We start from the raw sequence: 19,604 nt of genomic DNA, 5'->3' as shown, positions 1-19,604 counted from the left end.
CTGGGCTGTCCTCCTTGTAAAAATAAATACAGCGTTGCTGCCAGCCCTGGGAGCTGGGGCACACGCGCTCTCTGGGGGCCTCTACAGCCATGCATGCTTGGCTGGGAACATGGCTGGCTCCCCACAACCTGGCCACGAGGTGCCCACCCTGCGAGGCCGTGCTGATCTCAGCCCCCGTGCTGCGTGTCGGGGGGGTGGCAGCCTTACTCCCACCGTGTGAACGGCATTTCCTGCTGATCCGCAGGAAAAAAAAGAGCACGCAACCTAAACTGCAGTAGTGTGGACAACAGCTCACACCCAGAGGGTGAAAGAGAGCAGCTTTCCGTTGCAGCCGACCTCCAGGGCTCGCTCCTGTTTCCCCTTCTTGCCCCGGCGTGGAGCAGCGGCGACCCCTGGCGGCTCTGCGCGGCCCTGCTCCGGTCGTTCGAGGGACCGGGAGCGGGATCGTGCACGGGGAGCGGTGGTCAATGGCTCGATGTCTGAATGGAGATCAGTGATGAGTGGTGTCCCTCAGGGGTCAGTACTGAGACTAGTGCTTTAATACCTTCGTGAATTACATCGACAGTGGTATTGAGTGCACCCTCAGCGTGTTCATGGATGACACCAAACTCTGTGGTGCAGTCAACACGCTTCAGAGATGGGATGCCATCCAGAGGGACTCAGACAGGCTTGAGCAGTGGGCCTAGGAAAACCTCCTCAGGTTCAATAAGTCCAAGTGCAAGGTCTGTATCTGTGTTGTGGCAAACCCCACTAGCAGTACAGGCTGGGGGATGCAAGGATGGAGCACAGCCCTGCCAAAAAGAATCTGGGAGTGGGCACCTCATGGCCAGCAATGTGCCCTGGCAGCTGGGGCTGTCCAGGAGAAGAGGTTCTGGGGAGACCTGGAAGCATACTTTCAGTATCTAAAGGGGGACTGGAAGAAAGAAGGGAACAGACTTGCTCAATAGGGTCTGCTATGATATGACAAGGGGAAATGGTTTCAAAATAAAGGAGGAGAGATTTAGAGTGAGTATACAGGAGCTTTTTACAGTAAGGGTTGAGAGGCACCGGAAGAGGTTACCCAGAGAGGTGGTGGATGCCCCATCCCTGCAGATACCCAATGTCTGGCTGGACGGGGCACTGAGCAACCTGATCTACCTGCGGGTGTCCCTTTCATTTGCAGGGAGGTTGGACCAGATGGCCTTTAAGGGTCCCTTTCCAACAGATGATTCTGTGATTCTAAATTCTATAATGAGAAATCAGAATGACACAGGCAGGTTGTGGAAATGATGTAGAAGAAGCAGCAGGCAATTCAGTTCAGGCAAAGGCACTTCAGGGAGGTGTAACCGTCCATACAAGTGTACAACCCCGTGCTGCCAGCACCTTAACAGCTCTGCAGAAAAGGCTCCGGGTGTGAAAGTGAGTCAAAATGAATGAATATTGGCATGCACGGCAATGAAAACAAACACAATCCCACTCTGTGTAATTGATGCTTAAAGTCATACACACTAAAACTGCCCTACGGCAAGAGTCAGGAGATCTTAACCCTCTCCAGAAAGCAAAACAGCACTGTTTCATCTCCACGGCCACGAAGGGCACCTTCGGCTCCTCTCAGATCTCAGCAGACCCCAGCGCCGAGATCCCTCCCCCCAGCAGCACGGAGGGCACCGCTGCCCCTCGGCCCGCCCCGCCCGCCATCCCCGCGCCCGCTGGGAGCTGTAGTCCGGGAACTACGCGCCCCGGCGTGCCCCGCCGCGAGCCGAGCCGGGCGGAGCGGCGCGGCATGGCGCTGCGCGGCTGCCTGCGGGCCGGGCGAGGGGCTCTGCGCGCCGCGGGGCCGCCGGGGCCGCCCGCCCGCCGGAGCTGCGCCGGGGGCCGGGTGAGCGGCGGGGGCCCGGGCAGGCGGCGCGTCCTAGGAAGGGCGCCGGGAGCCGCGGTGCGGGGTGGGGGACGGGGCGAGCAAATGGCGGCGCGCCGGTTGACCGTGCCCTCCGCTCGCTTTGCAGCCGCCGGCTTTCGGCTTCCTCTTCGACATCGACGGGGTGCTGGTGCGGGGCAGCCAGGTGGTGCCCGCCGCCCGAGAGGCTTTCCGGAGGCTGTCGGACGCGGGCGGGCGGCTGAGGGTGCCCGTCGTCTTCCTGACCAACGCCGGCAACTGCCTGCGGGCGGCCAAGGCCCGAGAGCTGTCCCAGGCGCTGGGGCTGCAGGTGAGCTGGGGTCCTGCGGGTCGGGGTCGGCCCTGCGGAGAGACGAAGTCCGGGCAGGGCCCTGGGTGGCGGCACGGAGACGGTTTGCACTGCCGCCGACAGCCTCTGCTCTCCCCGCAGGTGTCTCCGGAGCAGGTGATCCTGTCCCACAGCCCGCTGCGGCTCTTCAGCCACTTCCACCCCAAGTGCGTGCTGGTGGCTGGGCAGGGGCCGGTGGAGGAGAATGCCCGCAAGTATCCTTTGCTGTGCTCAACCAATGGCACTCCGCTCATCCTTGTTAAATGCTCGGCCAGCTGGTAGAAGTGCAAGGAAACGACGACCACTGCTGTCGTCCTAAGGACAGGCTCACATTTAGGCGCTTGCTGTTGACCTCAGTCAACATCTTACCTAGGGCAGTGTTTTCGCTTCTCATGCAGATTCCCTCTCTCCTGAGCTGCGTTGCTCCTCCTGCTGGCAGCACACACCAGAGACTTTGGGCTTCTTTCACTTTTGAGATAAAATTTTGCTCTTTGCAATGCTTTCATGGCAAAATGTGTCACTCTGAGCAATCCCACAGCTAAGGTTTTCTCCTTAAATCTCAGAGCACTTGAAGCAGCTGAAATATCATTAGAGCAGGAGCATCATGATACAGAGACAATCCCAAATGCACATTGATTTGCTGAGGGCATGGCAGGTCTGACACAGCCCATATCTGCAAGGAGCTTAAGGTCTACCTGCAGCATGTGCTCACCACTTCAGCACATCAGCTTCATCACTAAGTGCTGTGGGCATCTCCTCCTCATTTGCATTGCCTCATTCCCTGGGCGTTTGAAGCTATGTCACCTCCAATGGCAGGAAAGAGAACCTTGTCCAAACTTGCTGCTGCTCACTTAGCTTCTCTGAAGGGGTGGATTTGTATTGTGGTTCTTTCTCTGAGGCCTTCAACAGCTTCTTGGAGTTAGCTTAATGGGTCCAATGGAGGACAAGACTGAGAAAGAGAACAGACAGTACAACAGACTCTGCCCTTCTGCAAGTGTGTGTGCACGTGGTCACACCTTGTGCTTAACCTTTGGCTGCAGTTGGTGCATGTTTCCTCAAGGCAAACAAAGGTGAGCTAATGGCAAGGCATTTTGCAGGTGAATGCAGCTCAAACTTCCCTTGCGTGTTTTAACAGCATGCTCCATTTTCTTTTCAGTAGCTAAGCTGACCAGAGCTTTTCTGGGCCTGCTCCTAGTCAAGAAGCCTGACCCAGGCTGGCCTGGTACAAACACCTGGGCCTTTAAGGGCTCCTGAAGCATATCTGTCCTGGACTCACCTCTGCTCTTTGCCTACTTCCAAAGGTTCCTGATCACAAAGGAAATAACCCCAACCTGTTTTTTTGTTTTTTTTGTTTGTTTTTTTTTTTTGTAAACTTAAGAGCTACCTTTAGGTTGAAGCTTAACTTACAGTTTGACTGAAAGTCAAAATGTTATGCATTGCCATGTATATGTAACAGCTCTGCTGCTAGGACCTGTATTTCCTAATCCTATAGATGCCCTTACTGATGACTTCAGAAAACAAAACCAAACAAGAAAGAGTCTTCATGTCTTTCCTTGATGAATTGAAATAGCCTGGGGTTCAAGCATGTAGTCACCATAGAGGCGCTGCGGAAGGCGTATCCCCTGTTAGACATGGTGGATCAGAGCCGGAGGCCAAAGGAGTTGGTAATTTCCTGACACATGGGTTGAAGGGGTGGCAAGGTGTTGCTTACAGCAAACAGCATGAGGTGGAGCAGCACCTGGCTAGTGGCCGTCTTTAGTGCGAGCCAGTGTTGGCATTGAGCATCAGCATTCTGTGCTCTTCCACTGTTGGCTCCTGCTGGAAGGGCAGCAACTTTTCTCTCTGCTTTGCCATGCCAGTGTTGCACTGATTGTCCTTGCAGTGACCACAGTAAATGGGTTGGTTGTATCTCTGGGGCCAAGAGCTGGGAAAACAAGATCTGTGAAATCCGGGCTGGGATGGGGAAGCATGCGAAATCTTTCTCAGGATTCAAGGTGGCCTTGTCCCAGTTCTTTATGGGATTACATTTCTAGTTTTCTTTTGGAAATGACATTAGACTTTGCATTGCTAACCTAGCTTTTTTATTTTTTTTGGCAGCCTCCTCCAACCACAGGCTTCCCCACTATAGAAGGTAAGCAGCAGCCTTTGTTTATGTAAGAACAGCAAGCAGAAATAGCAGTAATGCAAGCCAGCTGGGATGGGAGCTAATGATGTGCTGTCAGCTCATCAGTATCCCCAGGCAGCTTATGCAGAGAGTACAGCCAGGAGGCAGCTATACTGTCTTCATGTAACACGAAGCACAAGCTGATAAAAGCAAAGTCAGCTTTTCTGCACACTGTGCTTCGGCATCTGGAAGCAGTGGTGAATTTGGTACAGCGTTACTCAGACTGGAGCTCTGATACCAGCTTTGTTCTGTAGGTAGTTGTATTAGCCAGGGCATTCCAATATGGAATAGGGGGCACTTTTGGTCACGGGTGGCTTTTGGCATCAGGTCCTATATGTGGGCACCGTAAGTTTCCAAGCATCTCTTCAAATCTTCCAGGGGTGGTTTTGTTTGGTGAGCCAGTGAGGTGGGAGACAAGCCTGCAACTTATTATTGATGTGCTCTTGAGCAATGGGAACCCTGGGGCAGACCCAGAAGGTATACCATACCCCCATCTGCCTGTCCTCGCCTGCAACATGGATCTCCTATGGATGGCTGAAGCCAAGATGCCGAGGTAAAAAGCACTTGTATTAATTTTAGTATAATTCATACAGCACTCCTGCAGATGATCTTTCCTGACACAATACATTTTTTAGTGTTAGAGTCTTAACTGTGGCATAATTAGCAGCAGAAACATGAAAACTGCATGAGAAACCAAGACTAAATTTTAAGAAGGCAGAGCGAGATAGTTAACTGCCTGTGTAGGAGTCTGTGGGTAGATACACCGTGTCAAAGCAGGCAGTACCAGGAACCCCTTACTGAATAGCGTTTGCCACACAAGTGAGGCTGAGGATACTGATGGCCTCCTTTCTGGAGCAGGTTTGGCCACGGCACTTTCCTTCTCTGCTTGGAGAACATCTACAAGAAGGTGACAGGTCGGGAGCTGAAATATGAGGCCTTGATTGGCAAACCCAGCACAGTCACCTACCGCTATGCCGAATACCTGATAAAAGAACAGGCCGAGAAACATGGCTGGAAGGCTCCCATCCGACGCCTGTATGCAATTGGGTATGAGAGTATATATTTTTCTGCTTGCTTAGGAACGTGCATAATGCTGTAAGTGTAGGGTTTGGGCTTTTTTCTTTTCATTGTTGTTTTGGTGGTTTTTTGTTTTTAAATGGAGATTTCTAAATTGAATACCAAAATCCCCATGGCATCTATGCAGCCTCATATCCTAGAGTAGAGGATGTTAGCATTTTGCACCCTATGTTTACAGTAATTTAAAGGCCACTGTCAGCCCAGCAAAGCTGTTACTGTGGGATGTAGAATGCACATAGCATGGCTGGCTTAAAGAAAGAGATGTAGCACCATTAGCCCAAGTAAGCCAAACATTTTGGAGTTGTAGGGAATAAATGTCGGTAATGGCTGAAACTGCTGTGAGTGCTTTGGACATATCGGTTTCCCTTTCAAAATAGATACTTGTGAAGCACGTGGCCATCAGTGCATGCTAGATGCACCAGTAAGTGGAGTCACTGGCCTAATCTGAGGGGATTTCCTTGATGATAGCAAACGTCTTGAACTATTTCCTCCCTTGGTGCTCCCTAAATCTCAGACTGCAAGAACTAGAAATAGATGTTTGGGTTGGTTTTTCATTTCTGTTTCATACTGTGACTTTATCCAGGGACAATCCTATGTCTGATGTCTATGGGGCAAACCTCTACAACAACTACCTCAAGTCAGCTCAACAGAACCAAGTCGAGGCTGGGGTGAAGAGGATCCCAGAGGCAGCCAGTTCCCAAACTGAGGACCGCCTTGCAGTGGAGAGCTGTGAGTCGATTCTGGTCTGCACTGGGGTCTACCGCCACAATGCAGATGTTTCCAGGAAGCTAGAAGAGTGCAACACAGAGACTGTGTTCCACGGCCATCGGGACTTCTGCTTTGACCCCAGCCTCGTGGAGGCATCTTACGTAGTGCAGGATGTGAATGAAGCTGTGCAACTTGCTTTTGAGAAGGAAAACTGGAGTTAGGGTTAAAGACAGGTGTGCCTAAAGAACTGCTGTCAAGGCAGAGGGGAAGAATGGAGAGAGACCTGGGTTGATCTAATGTAGCCAACACTCAGGAGGTCTCCCCATTTCAGCACTAAAAAACCCTTACTTTTACTAATAATTTTCCACAGTCCTGCCAGCGGGCTTTTAATTGTGAACTTAAATTTCTGTGATCACAATTTGAGCCATCATAGAAACGGAACATAAGGGAAAAGTTTATCCCAGCAATCTCAGTTTTGTTCAGCCACCAGAGTCCTTTCTTTCCTACCCTTTGTGTACAATATCAAGCAAGCAAACAATTTTTGAGGATGAAGCTCTTCCCTCTGCAAGGAGCTACCATCAGCCAGCGTAGCATTCATACTCTGTACTATTGGTCTAGTATGCAACAAGAGCACACCAGGAACTGTGTTGTGGTGGCCCTCTGCCAAGGGAAGGCTTCAAGTCTTACCATTCTCCTTGTTCTTTATAAGTGCCTATGGACTTTAACAAATTCTGCTTGCTTGGGGATTTGCCACTGCATTGCTGTCAGCCTGAAACAAAGTCCCATTTTGCAGCTCTCCAGCAGCATTGAAGGGCCAGGGCCCCTCAAAGGAAGCAGCAGTAGCCAGAACAACTTGCTGCAGGGCCTCATGGGAAGTCATCATTCCCTCCCCCGTCTTTAACATTCTGTGAACACTTCTGCCTTTTTGCATCCTGCCTAGGGAGCCATCAGCCTGTTCTCGGTAGCAGGAGAAATCACTGCATTTCCAGAGGTGTCTTTAGTCAGAACTCGGTGTTACAGCAGGAAGGTGTCGTGGCACTCACCCTGACCCCAGCTGATGCAAGGGTCATTGCCCTGCTCCAGCTGACACAGCTTCCAAACAAGGGGCACTGAGAGCAAGGGCCAGCCAACACAAGTAACAGCCCAGCCTTTTTCTTGCTTTGCCTGTAGTGACTGAGAGCCAAGATTTTCAAGCCTTAGCCCCAGATTCCAAGTCTTCATCTCTGAGAGTAGAAGTGCATCTGTCCTTCACTTCTTTTTTCCACTTTCCACGTTTGGTTTGCAACTCAGGAATACCTCATATGGTCTGATCCCCACTCCCTCCTCTTCCTGTAGCTTGCAAATAGAGCTTCCTTAACATGAACTAGCATATGGGACTTTTCTGTCTGAGAAGGGAACATTTCTATATCCCTACTGACACGCACGTTCTACTGCCTGTTTTCCTAGCTTGGGATATCTGGATCAAATCCTGTCTCTCCTTAGACAATCCAAAGAAGTTGAGCAATCACTGTTTGGGGAACTCCATGTGAAAGATTGAATTAGCAAGGGGTGTCGTAATTCCAGAGGAGCACTGTGATTTTAGAAACGTAAGTCAGTTTGCATTTGCAATGGAAATCATTTGGAACCAGCACAACAGAGTTGGTGATCCTGGTTATACCCAGCCTCCACCACAGAAAAAGGTCTGCTCTACCCACACTTCACTCCTTCCTGATTTAGCAGGCAGCTTCATATATATGGTATGAGCAAGTGTTGTTCTTAATTAAAGTCTCAGCATCCGCATGCACTTACATTCTGCATCAGCAGCTTGATATACCTTCCTAGGAAGGTCAAACTGCAGAGTAGATTCTTGTTTTGTTGGTTTCTGTGACTAAATGGGTTTGGGTATGCAGTCAAAGACCCGAGCAAAGATGGCTTTTTTCTCCAAGCTTTGTTTTCTGAATAGGAGCAAGAAAAAATACTTCTCTGGGTGAATTTACCTGTTGTGAAATCGGTAACAGGAAGGAGCCTCTTCCTTTCTTAGTACTAGCTAGGATTCTTTTCCTTTGTTTTATCAGGACAAGAATAATTTGGCTGCTTCTAAGAGTAGCTGTAATGCGTGGAACACTGTCTTTGATTTGAATCCTTTGCCTTTCACTGGAAGGATAAAAACAAAAAGCAGAAGTCCATTTCATCTACTTGCACAAAACAAGGGCTCATCTACAGTTCCCAGAAAGATAAATACAGGAAAGGACTTGGCATAAAACATGAGGAAGGTTTTTTTTAAGCTTTCAGAGCATCTCCAGAGTTACAAGCATGCTATGGATCCAGTGTGCAAGGCCTAATACTAGAGGCCCAAGACCCATTCATTAACTAACTCCAGTGTCCCTCAGCCATACTTTCCACAGGTACAGGAAGAGGAACGCTCCCTTTCATTGCAATACTTGTATAGACCTCAGAGAGCTGGTTGCTGTTAATAACTCCTGACCGTATCCTCTAGTTGGTAGGTAGGTACTTCTCCACAGAAACACTAATGTCTGACTGTGTGCATGTGCTGTAGCCTTTAGTAGAGCTCGTTCCTGTTATTTGTTAAGACCAGGTGCTGCTGAACCAGTGTTCCCTGAGGGGTGTAGCATTACTGAAACAGCTATCTCAGATGGAACCTGGTATGCTGGCTGTGCTTCTCATGCCAGTTGTAGAAAGAACACGCACAGGAATTTTGAGAAATCACAGGCAGTTTTTAATTTCATACCAACATACATGGCATGTCTCAGCCAGAAGCAAAATAGGTATCAAGAGGACAGAATTGAGGCCCTGTCCAGCAAAGGAACAGGTTTGCATTTGCACAGAGAGTGAGCAGGCGTCTCCATCTTTAGAATAGCAGTGATGGAGAACTGACTGATGGGAATCAGCTTTGGATTCCAAATTAGCTTTTAGCTCCAGATTTTTTTTTGAACCGTGTTAGTGTTAAAACAGTGCTCTGGGAGTCTTCAAAGTGCGTAGGAGGAACTTCAGCGATAAGGAATTCAAGAAATGCTTCACTTGAGATTTGAAACTGAGCAGAGGGGAGAAGTCTAGAAAAATCTCATAGCAGGCTCCTTGCTTATCGGCAGCTCATCCACGGACATCTGTTATTGCTAGAATTCAGTGAAATCCTTTCTCCTCGGAATTGCAGTTTCCTGAAACAAGCTTCAAGAGTAGCTGGAACATATCCTTTCCTGTATCTCATGTATTGCATTTCAGATGCCACGTTTCTCTAATTTGGGGTAAGCATACTTCTGTGCAAATTATTGGACCAAGTAAGGACAGGGGATTTCACTTGTTCTTCTGATCCCTTAATATTCATATGGTACACTACCTTACGCAACAAACAGTGAAGACCTGATCCTAACAGCTCCATTTTCCACAGATGGGGAGGTTTTAGGCAAGTCTAAAGGAAGCACATGGGGAGTTCAGGCAACTGAGAACAGCAGGGGGGAACTGAAGGAGGGACTGATGTAATTTTGGGTGTGAAGCAGAGAGCTTTTATGTCATGCAATAACATGGTGGTCAGAGAGGACAATTCTGTTATTCCACAGAATAAATGCAACCACTAGCCTGGCATTCAGGGAATCATATAACACTACTGTTAATCCTAGTGTGTCTTTCTACCCTTCCCTCCCCCACACCATAAATGGGTTAATGTTTGAAATTATGTCATGTACGCTGTTTTGGGGTGATTATATATGGTACAGAAAAATCACAAGATGTGTTTGTTTTAGCATTCAAATCAAGTTTAACCCAGATCCAGAGCTGCTCCTTTGAATTAGCACATTTAAAAATAATAAAAGAGGTTTTCTTTGAAATAAATTTTAGCATGCTGTATGTATGTTTTGTGAGTATTGTCCTGGCCTCTTTCATACCTTCACCCTAGAAGATTATCAGGACTAAATGCTGTCTTTTGTTGCGCTCATCAAATCAATCTCAGATTGTCTTGAGGGAACTACCCTCCAAGATACCTCTCCAGCAGTTCTTCTAATTGGACCAAACTGTAATTCCCTGTAAGCTCTGTGTTTGCCATATTCAGATGAGACTATGAACGGTAACTTTGACTACTCCCACTCCGTAAAGTGGGAAAGGGAGGAGGGGGAATATCACCAAATTATGTACTGATACTTTGCAATCAATTTTAGGATGTCACATGTATAAAGGTGCTTTCAGAGCAGGCATTTAGTTGTGATCTGACCTAACCGACCATTTGTAATGACTGCTTCTACTGGGTGGGGAAACAACAAACTGGATATCACCAACTTAATCTGCTATTGCAGAAGAAGCCTGAGGTGTTATGAAAGCCATCTTTACCATTAGAAGCTTTCTTGACGCTACGTTAAACCCTTTGTGATCATCTAAGAAACTTACCCTGTTTGACAAGGACAAGGTAGCAGCCGTGCCCTTCTACCTTTTGAAGAAAGCAAGTGGTGTTAAAGAGACCAATACAGAAGGAGAGCTAGAGCTTCTGCAGTTTTGCAGCACATGGAAAACAAAAGATCCTACTAGGTGAAAGCTATCTGCTTGAGTGGTTTAGAAGCTGCCATTGTGCAATAGTTCACTCGCATTGTTTCTATACAATATTCCACCCAAAATCCTGTGTCTACAAAGTTCACAGGAAGCACGTTGACCACAGGATGTGCGCAACTCACAATCCAACCAACTTCTTGATACTAAAAGGAACTAATTGTTCTAAGCAGTTTTGAATGTATAGGAGAAGGATTCCCGTTCTCATCAGAGAAAGGAATTGAGTTGTACCCTACATCCTAGAGAAATGACCTATGGCCTAGATTTCAAATAAATAAAAATAGGACCAACCCCCTTAGTTTATCCAGTATTCAGGTAGTTGGAGCACTCGCCAAAGGTAGGGCAGACCAAGGTTTAATTAGACAGAGATCAGATCCCAAATAACCTAAATGAATGCTTGTAATCACTGTTGTTAAAACAAAGGGGTGGCCCAGAGCAAAGGTGTCCTTGAAGGAGACAGCTTGAGCAGGAAGCCCTTAACTGACATAAGGAGCATGGTTAGGCATTGGCATCATGAAAACACTGAAGAAGGAACAATTTAAACAGGAGGGACTGACAGCACAGCTCAAATTGGAGGAGTTTTCTCCCAGGTAGATGCTGTGGGGAACACCTGCCACTGCAAGGCTGCAGACACAAGGTGTACCATCACCTGCTCACAGACCTTGGCATGCCCACACCCTCCATCTACTGAATCTAACTAGCTTCCATTGTAAAAAAAAAAAAAAAAAATAACAGCCCACATGGACAACTTATGCAGTCATACAAACAACTTAAAGACTTTTTTGGATCCAGCCTGCAACGTTTTAAAATCCCACACCAGGAAGACAGGTGACTTAACCTTCTTTCTAAAGTCCTTTCTTGTTCACTGCAGTAAACTAGGCAGTTCAATCTCTAAAATCTTTCACTTGTTCCTCAAGGTCAGTTTCAATACACAATGTATGCTAGAAAAGACTAATTAAGCACAGAATACTAAGAGCAACCTTCACTTCCCAAGCCCTTAACCATGGTAAGGCAGAAAAAAAAAAAAAGTCTTTACATTTTATACTGGTAACAAATGCTCTTTGAACTGAAACAATTAAAAGTAATAAGTGGCTATATCTTTATACTTTTTGAAGAATATCTGTATCCCTCATATCATAATACTGGAGCAGCAGTTTTGTCACAAAGACTCAGCATTTGGGGCTGACAAGTCATTAAATATTGGTGCTGGCCAGGTGAACCTGCTCTGTGCTTACCTCTAACTGCAATCCTGAACATCCAAATAGATTGAATAAGTGCAGTATAAAGCCTGCATTAGAGAATCCCAGAACCTTCCTTTCCCACACAAAAGGCATTTTAAGCATGGTTACAGCAGATTATGCTCAAACTCACTGAAATCAGCTTTGCCTCTTTCCCTCCCACTGCTGCCAGTTTCTGACAGCTTACTGCAGGGTATGATTAGGGTTTTAGCTTCTGGTCTTTCTCACAGGCATATATTTGTCCCTTTCCCCCCAGCATCTTCCTCCTCCCATGCATTTGAGTCCTTATTTTGTTTACTCTTGTGTTCTGCCCTCAAGAAATTCTCATCTTTCCCCCAGCAGGGTTATTTCTGAGGGCACACTACTTCTATAAACTAGAAACAGGAGCGTTTCTTATATTCTCGACAACTATTTCACAGAATCGTGTTGTCTGCTGCTTACCTTCAAATACACACACACCACATATACCTATGTATTTACATAAATGTATAAAGAAGCCAAAAACACAGCTTTGGAGATGCTGAAGAGTGGAAGCTATTTATAGCGTGGGTTTTTAATGTTTTAACAGTAATGGTTAAGTACTAACGCTTGCAAGAGCTGCACAATTACATTAAGGAACTAGATCACACAAGAAACATCAGCTTGTCATATCTCATCCCAGAGTGTGCTACAAAAGGCTCTTCAGTGCTTTCTCAAGTAGAAGATATTTTCCCCTTCACTCCCATTTTAAGATACAGGCAGCATTTCTTGTTCATTCCACATAAAAAAGCTCCTTTCTTATTCTCACCCATTTGTTTAGTGTCACTTGCTCCACTGGAGTCCATGTGCCCAGTTGCACCCACCCCTACTCATTGCAGGTCTCCCCACCTACCTACCTTGGATGCAGGAACCTTTCCAGTTGAGCAGGGATCCCCTTGGTCTCCAGAGGAACATAAGGCTCCTCCAGCCCTGTTCACACAGCTCCAGGCCCAGCAGACCCACACCCCCTGGGAGGATGAGGCACAAACCCCTTCACCCACACTAACCCAGGTGAGCCCACTTAGCACCCAGCTGCCTCCCATCCCGCTGGCCCAGGCTGAGCTCGCCCATCACCCAGCCAGTTTCCCCATATGGGCAGCCTAACTGTGTGGGGCTGTAAAGAGATCACTCATCCTTCCCAAAGCCCAGGGACCCCACTGCACAGCAGTTACCGTTCTGCCAAGAAACGTGGCTTGTCAGCTGTGCTCTCAGGACATGATGCTTTCATCTCCAGGCAAATCTGCATTTCTTGAAGGGCTGAGAGCAGCACCATGGGAGCGTATCTGGCAGAGGAAAAAGAAGCGTCTCTCTGCTTTCTGTTGTCTTCTTGTGTCTCAAAAGACCTCAGACTGCTCAGCTCTGAGCAGCACCGTGCTGTTCTGTCACTCAGAAGCAAGCAGGTTTCCTGTGCCAGCTGTGGTGGGGCTGCACCCAGCACTGCAGATGGAAAAGCGTGTCCTGTGTCACTATGGAGGTGGCACTGCCACCAAGGCACTGAAGTGTGACGGGGATGGCACATGGGGAAGGGCAGCCCTGGGCTGTTCTGCCTGGCCAAAGGCTGCGCCCTGGCCTATTTACAGCACAGGTGCTGTACCTGCGCTATGCTGGGATGATTCCTCTTGTCCTCCAACACTTTGAACATTTGTGTTCCATATGATCTGCAGTCACTGACCTTCTTAAAAGGGAGGGGTTTTGTTGGTTAGCAGAAATGCTAGTAAAAATTAGAGAGAAAAGGGCTCTTAAACAGCATGTGAGTGCATGCATGTGTGATCTCATCTCACCCTATGCACCATGACAAGGTGAGTTAGAGGAATGCAGTGCACACAAGTAGTGTAGACGCAAGGACGGATCTTGGCACGGGCACACGAGCACGGGAAACGGTGTGAGAGAAGCAGGAAACATGGGTCCCCATCCCAGCTGCAGGACAGCAAACAGCGTGGGAGACCTTGGGGAAGGCCTGAGGGCTGCACCACCTCCACACTCTACTCCCTAGGCCTGCAACGCTTCCAGACACCTTAGGGCTTGGAGTTCTGTCCCTCCTGTATTTCCTCAGTACTGAGCCCTATGTGTAGAGGAGCATATACCCATAAGAGTCAAGCTATTCGGGATCATTCTAAGAAGGTGCAAGGGAGCAAGGGGCTGGGAACACAGAGCACTTGGTTACTTGGGAATGCAGCGTGCCATGTGCGGTGGTGCCACAGCAGCTCCAGCCAGCCACGTTCATTCTGAGTGCTTTCAGTTGGAACCTGAGGGCTATTCACATCAACATGAATAGAATAACAGAATTGTTAAGGTTGGAAAAGACCTCTAAGATCATCCAGTCCAACTGCTGGCCCATCCCTACCGTGCCCACTGACCACTGTACCTCTGTGCCACATCCACACGGTTCAATCTTCAGCACCTCCAGGGACAGTAACTCCACCACCTCCCTGGGCAGCCCTTTCCAATGCAGTATCACTATTTCTGAATAGTGAAGAAATTTTTCCAGATGTCCAACGTGAAGTAACTGTGTCAGCAAGGTAGGTTGGGCAGAGCCCTCACTACCTAGCATAGCTGAGATCAGGAAATCTGCGTCGCATAAGCCACTTACTTGGCTGTGCATTTAACCTACAACAAAGTGAAAGCAAATAGCTCCAGGATGAGCCACAGGTCAGCGCTAGGCTTCAGACTGTGCCCGGGCTGCGGCCTTCCACTCGATCAGCCCGAGAGGCTGGGGGAGATCAGCGCCATCGAAGCCCCTCTGCTTTTCTGGGTCCGGTGCCGGAGCTGTGCCATACGGGTGGGCGGGCGACGACCCTCCCGAGGCTCCGTTCCCGAGCTACGGGAACAGCTGGAGGGGTTCCTCCCCCGTCCCCTCCTGCCCCCCCGGCGCACAGCCGCTCTCAGCTCGCCCACCCCCAGCCCACCCACCGCCGCTGCGCTGCAGTTCGGCGCCGCCCCCGGCCCCCTCGCCGCGCCCCGCCGCCTCTCGGGCTCTTTCTCGGTGCCGCTGTCGGTGCCGGTGCGGCGGCGCGGGGAGCGGGGGCGGGCCGGGGGCGGATCGGGGGCCGCGGCGCGGCCGTCGGGCCCGGCGCGCCGGCTCGGGGGCCGGGGAGGACCATGCACCGCGCTGCCTCCAACCAGCGCTCGGTCTCCTCCTCCTCGGGTTCCTTCCAGCCGCCGCCGCCGCCGCCGCCACCGCCGCCGCCGCACGCCGCCGACCGGCAGCCGCTCTTCCCGGGGAGCTCCAGCAGCGGCGGCAGCAGGCGGGGCTCGGGGTCGAGCTCGGGCTCGGCGCGGGCCCGCCGCCCCCGCAGCCCCCGCAGCAGCCCCGAGGAGGAAGAGGAGGAGGAGGAGGAAGAGGACAGCATCAGCATCAGCAAGCCGCTGGTGCCGCCGCCCGCCGCCCCGCCGCCCGCCGCCGCCTCGCCGCTCCCCAGCAGCAGCAGCAGCAGCAGCAGCAGCAGCGGCGGCGGCGGCGGCGGCGGCGGAGGGAGCCCGGGCCGCGGGATGACGGCTGCGGAGCTGTACGGGGCGGCGGCGGCGGGCGGCGGGGCGGCGGGCGGCGGGGCGGCGGCCGGGGGGCTGCTGCTGGGGCCCGGCGGGGCGGCGGGCGGGCGGCGCTGGGGCTTCCAGGCGCTGTCCCTGGTGCTGCTGCTGGGGCAGGGCGCGCTGCTGGACCTCTACCTGATCGCCGTCACCGACCTGTACTGGTGCAGCTGGATCGCCACCGACCTGGTGCTGGCGGCCGGCTGGGGCATCTTCTTCTGCCGCAACAGCCGGGCGCGCCGCCGCGAGCGGCCCCCGCCGCCCCCCGGGCCGCCGCCGCCGCACCCGTTGCTGCTGCACGGCCCCCCCGGCGGGCGCGGGGCCGGGGGACGCGGAGCCGGCGGACCCCCCCGCGGCGGCGACTTCGCCTACGCGCACCTGGCCTGGCTCATCTACTCCATCGCCTTCACGCCCAAGGCGGCGCTCATCCTGGGCACCTCTATCCTGGAGCTGATCGAGCTGCGCCTGCCGCTGGGCACCACCGGCTTCCGCATCACCCTGGCGCTCTCCGCCCCGCTGCTCTACTGCCTGCTGCGGGCCATCGGCGCCGAGGGCTCCGGGCAGCTGCTCCTGCCCCCGCAGCCTCCACCGCAGCACCGCGCCGCAGCCGCCTTCCTCGCCACCTGCCTCGACCTCCTCGACAGCTTCTCCCTGCTCGAGCTGGTGCTGCAGCCCAGCCGCCCCGCGCCGCTGCCCGCCCCGCTGCGCTACCTCCTCATCGCCGTCTACTTCCTCTGCTTGGCCTCGCCGGTGCTCTGGCTCTACGAGCTCAGCGCCGCTCGCCCGCCCGGAGCCGCACGCCTCGCCCTCCACCTGCTGCTGCCCGCCGGGCTGCTGGACGCGCCGCTGCTGGCACTCCGCTGCCTACTGCTCCTGCGCTACCAGCAGCCGCTCTCCCTCTTCATGCTGAAGAACCTCTTCTTCCTGGCCTGCCGTGGCCTGGAGGCCCTGGAGACCTGCTGCCTCCTGCACCCCACCGCCACCCTGCCGCCCTCCAAGTATGGCTCTGCTGCCGGGCCTCCCACCGCCGCCCCACTGGGCCACGGGCTGTCCGACGTCGATGTGGGCCCCCATGGTTACGTCAATGCACTGGCCGTCACCGCTCAGGGCTGAGCCTGCTGAGCCCTGCCAGTCTCTCTGTGTTTCTGCTCAGGTTCCCTCTGCTGTGGCCAAGCGTGGGAAGGGACATGGACACCCTGCTGGACTCCTGCTGCCCTCCCTGTCCTATAGACAATTCCGTCAGCGGAAGCTTGACGTGAACCCCACTACCTGCAGGAATCCATGGCCGATGTTTCACCCCTGGAAAACACATCTGCCCGTCACCACGGGTCCTCTTCAGTGCTTTTGCCTCTCCGCACTGCCTGGAGGATCCCACCCTTTCTCCTCTAACTCCCCGCCACGACATTGTGTTGCTTTGTGACCATAAAGGTTTGGTTTTCTTTTCTTCCTCCCAACCAACAGGGACCAGACGCTCCCCAGTCCTTCAGGAACAACTGTTGACCAGCGATGAGATGCGAGAGGGGCCCGAGCAGCAGAGATGTGCCTTCTTGGTGCGTGCAGAACAAGAACAAGCACTCTTGGGTTCCACCAGTCCTGCAAAGCCACCCCCATGACCCAGCAGAGCTGGGGAGACTGGGGAGGAGCAGCTGGGGAACACCTAGAAGCACGTCAGCCATCTGCTCATTTCAAGTCTTGAAGCCACTTCCTCCGAGCTGTAAATGTCTACCTCTGTGCTTCAACCTTTGGCATCTTACGCTGACTTCACACACTAAAGAAACAAGTGAATCCAAAATGGACATGGTCGGGGGGATTGCTCCCACCGAGACACTGACTTCTGGTGAGAACAGGGTTTAGGCAGCCTCCTGCTGGCTTCTGACAGCAGCGCCCGCTTGCTGGGGCGCTCATTTCTCTGTGAATATGCATGTTTGTGGGATCAGTGTTGGTTTTCCTTTATGCAGCATAGGGACTCCCTTCGTGTAGGGTGGGAGGACTGGAAAGGTCCCCCCGACCTCTTCCCACATCTGTTTGGGGGAGCAGCAGGGCAGCTCCCAAATGGTGGTGCGGGGCTGGGTGCTGCCTGTGGCCTGTGCTGCCTGAGGACAGAGCAGGGCACTCCAGCACCCTGCCCTGCAGGTGTGTGTGGTTCAGGGTGGTGAGGGAGCAGTTAGTTGTACTTATTGTCTCATAGAAACAGTTATCTGTGGTTTTAAGCTCCATGCATGCGTGGGTTGGGTTGTGGCCTGCTCTTCAGCCTGGCTCCACTGCTCCCCGAACTGGCTGCACTGAAGCAGGAGCACAGAGGCCATGTTTGGAAGAAGGCCTTAGCCTCCCACAGGCCTCTTTTTCGCTCCCTGGCCAAGGCTGCTGTCATTGGCTTCCTGTCCAGAGCCATTTTTCAAGCTGTCCTGACGGCAACGGGCAAAAGAGCCCATCGCCTCCTCTGCAGAGCCAGCAGCAGGATGGAGGCACGGCCCAGTCCTGCCCACACCCACCTCTTCCAGGGCTCCAGCCCTTCACGCAGCAGGGCTCGCTCCAGCAGACATGTTTACAGCAGTGCCAACTTCCAGTTCCCCCCCGGCAGAACCACATGCCCTCAGGTGGCCAACAAATCTCCAGGGCTCAGGAACAACGGGGTGACAGCGTTGCTCTGCTCTGAGCTGAGAGTGTAGACCTGCTGCTCTCCCCCTGCCAAACAGAGCCAGCACAGACTCGGCTTAACTTTCCCACCAGTGCTTTATTTTTAACCTGAGACTTCAGGTGGGCACTTGTGTGAATTTTGGCCAGTGGCCTTCTCGTCAGTAATTCCTTTTTGTCTGGACAATCTTGGTGCTGTGAGTGACCGTGATTGTAAAACTAAGTACTGTGAACTTTTCCTATGTGATGTGAGCTGTGTCTAGGGGATGCTATCGTCCTGGCCAAAGGGGTGCAGTCGCAGGTCTGTTGGGGCTATGCAGATGCTGGTTTCCTTGCACCTGCCTTTTCCAGCATTATACGGACAGTTAAAACTCAGAAAGAGCTGCAGCACTGTTTAGGGAGAATGAGAAGACACTTGCATCTCCACGCTTCAGTCAAATGAGAATAGTATGTGCCAAAAATACAGTGAAGGAAGAAAAAGCTATTCATCCCCAGCTCTGTTTTGCTGCTCCTGTGGTGTGGTTCATGATAGCACCAAAGTGAGTAACACATCCCTAATACATGCAGGCATAAGGATAGCTGAGACACTGGAAGAATCACAGCAGAATTACTACTAAAGCATCTTACTTATTCAGTACCCCCTCACAGCTGCTCTTTCAATAGTGAGTGCCTTTTTCCATCTAAGACATTAGTGAGAAAATGGCGTATTGGAAACTTAAGTAGCCATGGCATATTCAAACCTGACTACATTGAAATTACAGTTCAAATTTGTCCCCTTATGCAGTAAATACCTGGGGCAGATGACACCACAAAATGATGATGCTGTTGCATCAAATTCCTCTGTAGAAAAAGTGGTTCTTTGTAGCCCCATTATTTATAGGGTATTAGAAAATGTGCTGTTTGGGATGTGTGAAGCTTCTGTAACAGTTGACTGTACAGAAGCCCGCATGTAACTATCTACTGGAGGGCAGTGCTACCCTCCAATTACTTACAGAGAAGCAATTAAAACTCTGCAGTGTCTCATTCATAAGCCTGCCCCACCTTTTAAACTCCCTTCTCTTTGTTAATTGAGCTCTCACGTCCACTTAGACCCTTCTGCTGCACAACACATCTATCCGCAGAAGAAAGGGACAGTAGTGCTGTCCAAGAGCAAGCAATACCTCACCCAACACACCTTGCAGGCCTACTATCTTGTGCCCAACATTAATTACTGGTCCAGGTCAATAACCTGGATTTGCAATATCAAGTTGTGCCATATGAAAATATACACCCCTTGGGGTCCTGTTACAAGGCTTGTAGCAGAGCTCAGCTATTTAGCATTCTGTTGCTCTCCTCACAAAAAAAAGACTATTCCCAGGATGGGAAAAGGAAGTGAGAGATGAGGCCTGCGGCCAGTGGACACTTGGCATCCCCCTGGCATTAATCAAAAGCTGTATTTTTTAAAAAGCAAGATTGTTAAAATAAAATTAGAAACTTGTGACTGATTCTGTCCTCCTTTGAGTC

The 19,604-nt window shown here is 51.4% G+C and overlaps 2 protein-coding genes across 2 annotated transcripts; both read left to right on the top strand.

Moving 5' to 3' along the window:
- Nucleotides 1-1,684: 1,684 nt before the first annotated feature.
- HDHD5 (haloacid dehalogenase like hydrolase domain containing 5) lies at nt 1,685-9,978 on the top strand. The gene is made up of 8 exons (XM_085230431.1): nt 1,685-1,858; nt 1,986-2,186; nt 2,307-2,419; nt 3,775-3,868; nt 4,302-4,335; nt 4,747-4,921; nt 5,227-5,415; nt 6,029-9,978. Exons 1-8 carry the CDS (start codon nt 1,763-1,765, stop codon nt 6,372-6,374), a joined length of 1,248 nt encoding a protein of 415 aa, XP_085086557.1. The 5' UTR covers nt 1,685-1,762; the 3' UTR covers nt 6,375-9,978.
- A 5,060-nt stretch (nt 9,979-15,038) lies between these two features.
- TMEM121B (transmembrane protein 121B) lies at nt 15,039-19,546 on the top strand. Its single transcript, XM_085230386.1, has one exon. The coding sequence runs from the start codon at nt 15,039-15,041 to the stop codon at nt 16,578-16,580; it is 1,542 nt and encodes a 513-aa protein (XP_085086512.1). The 3' UTR covers nt 16,581-19,546.
- Nucleotides 19,547-19,604: the final 58 nt, after the last annotated feature.

Source organism: Meleagris gallopavo, chromosome 1, assembly GCF_905368555.1.
Source record: "Meleagris gallopavo chromosome 1, MGAL_WU_HG_1.1, whole genome shotgun sequence".
NCBI lineage: Eukaryota > Metazoa > Chordata > Aves > Galliformes > Phasianidae > Meleagris > Meleagris gallopavo.
The sequence above is the reverse complement of the archived record's forward strand: the minus strand, read 5'-3'. Positions and strand labels throughout refer to the sequence as shown.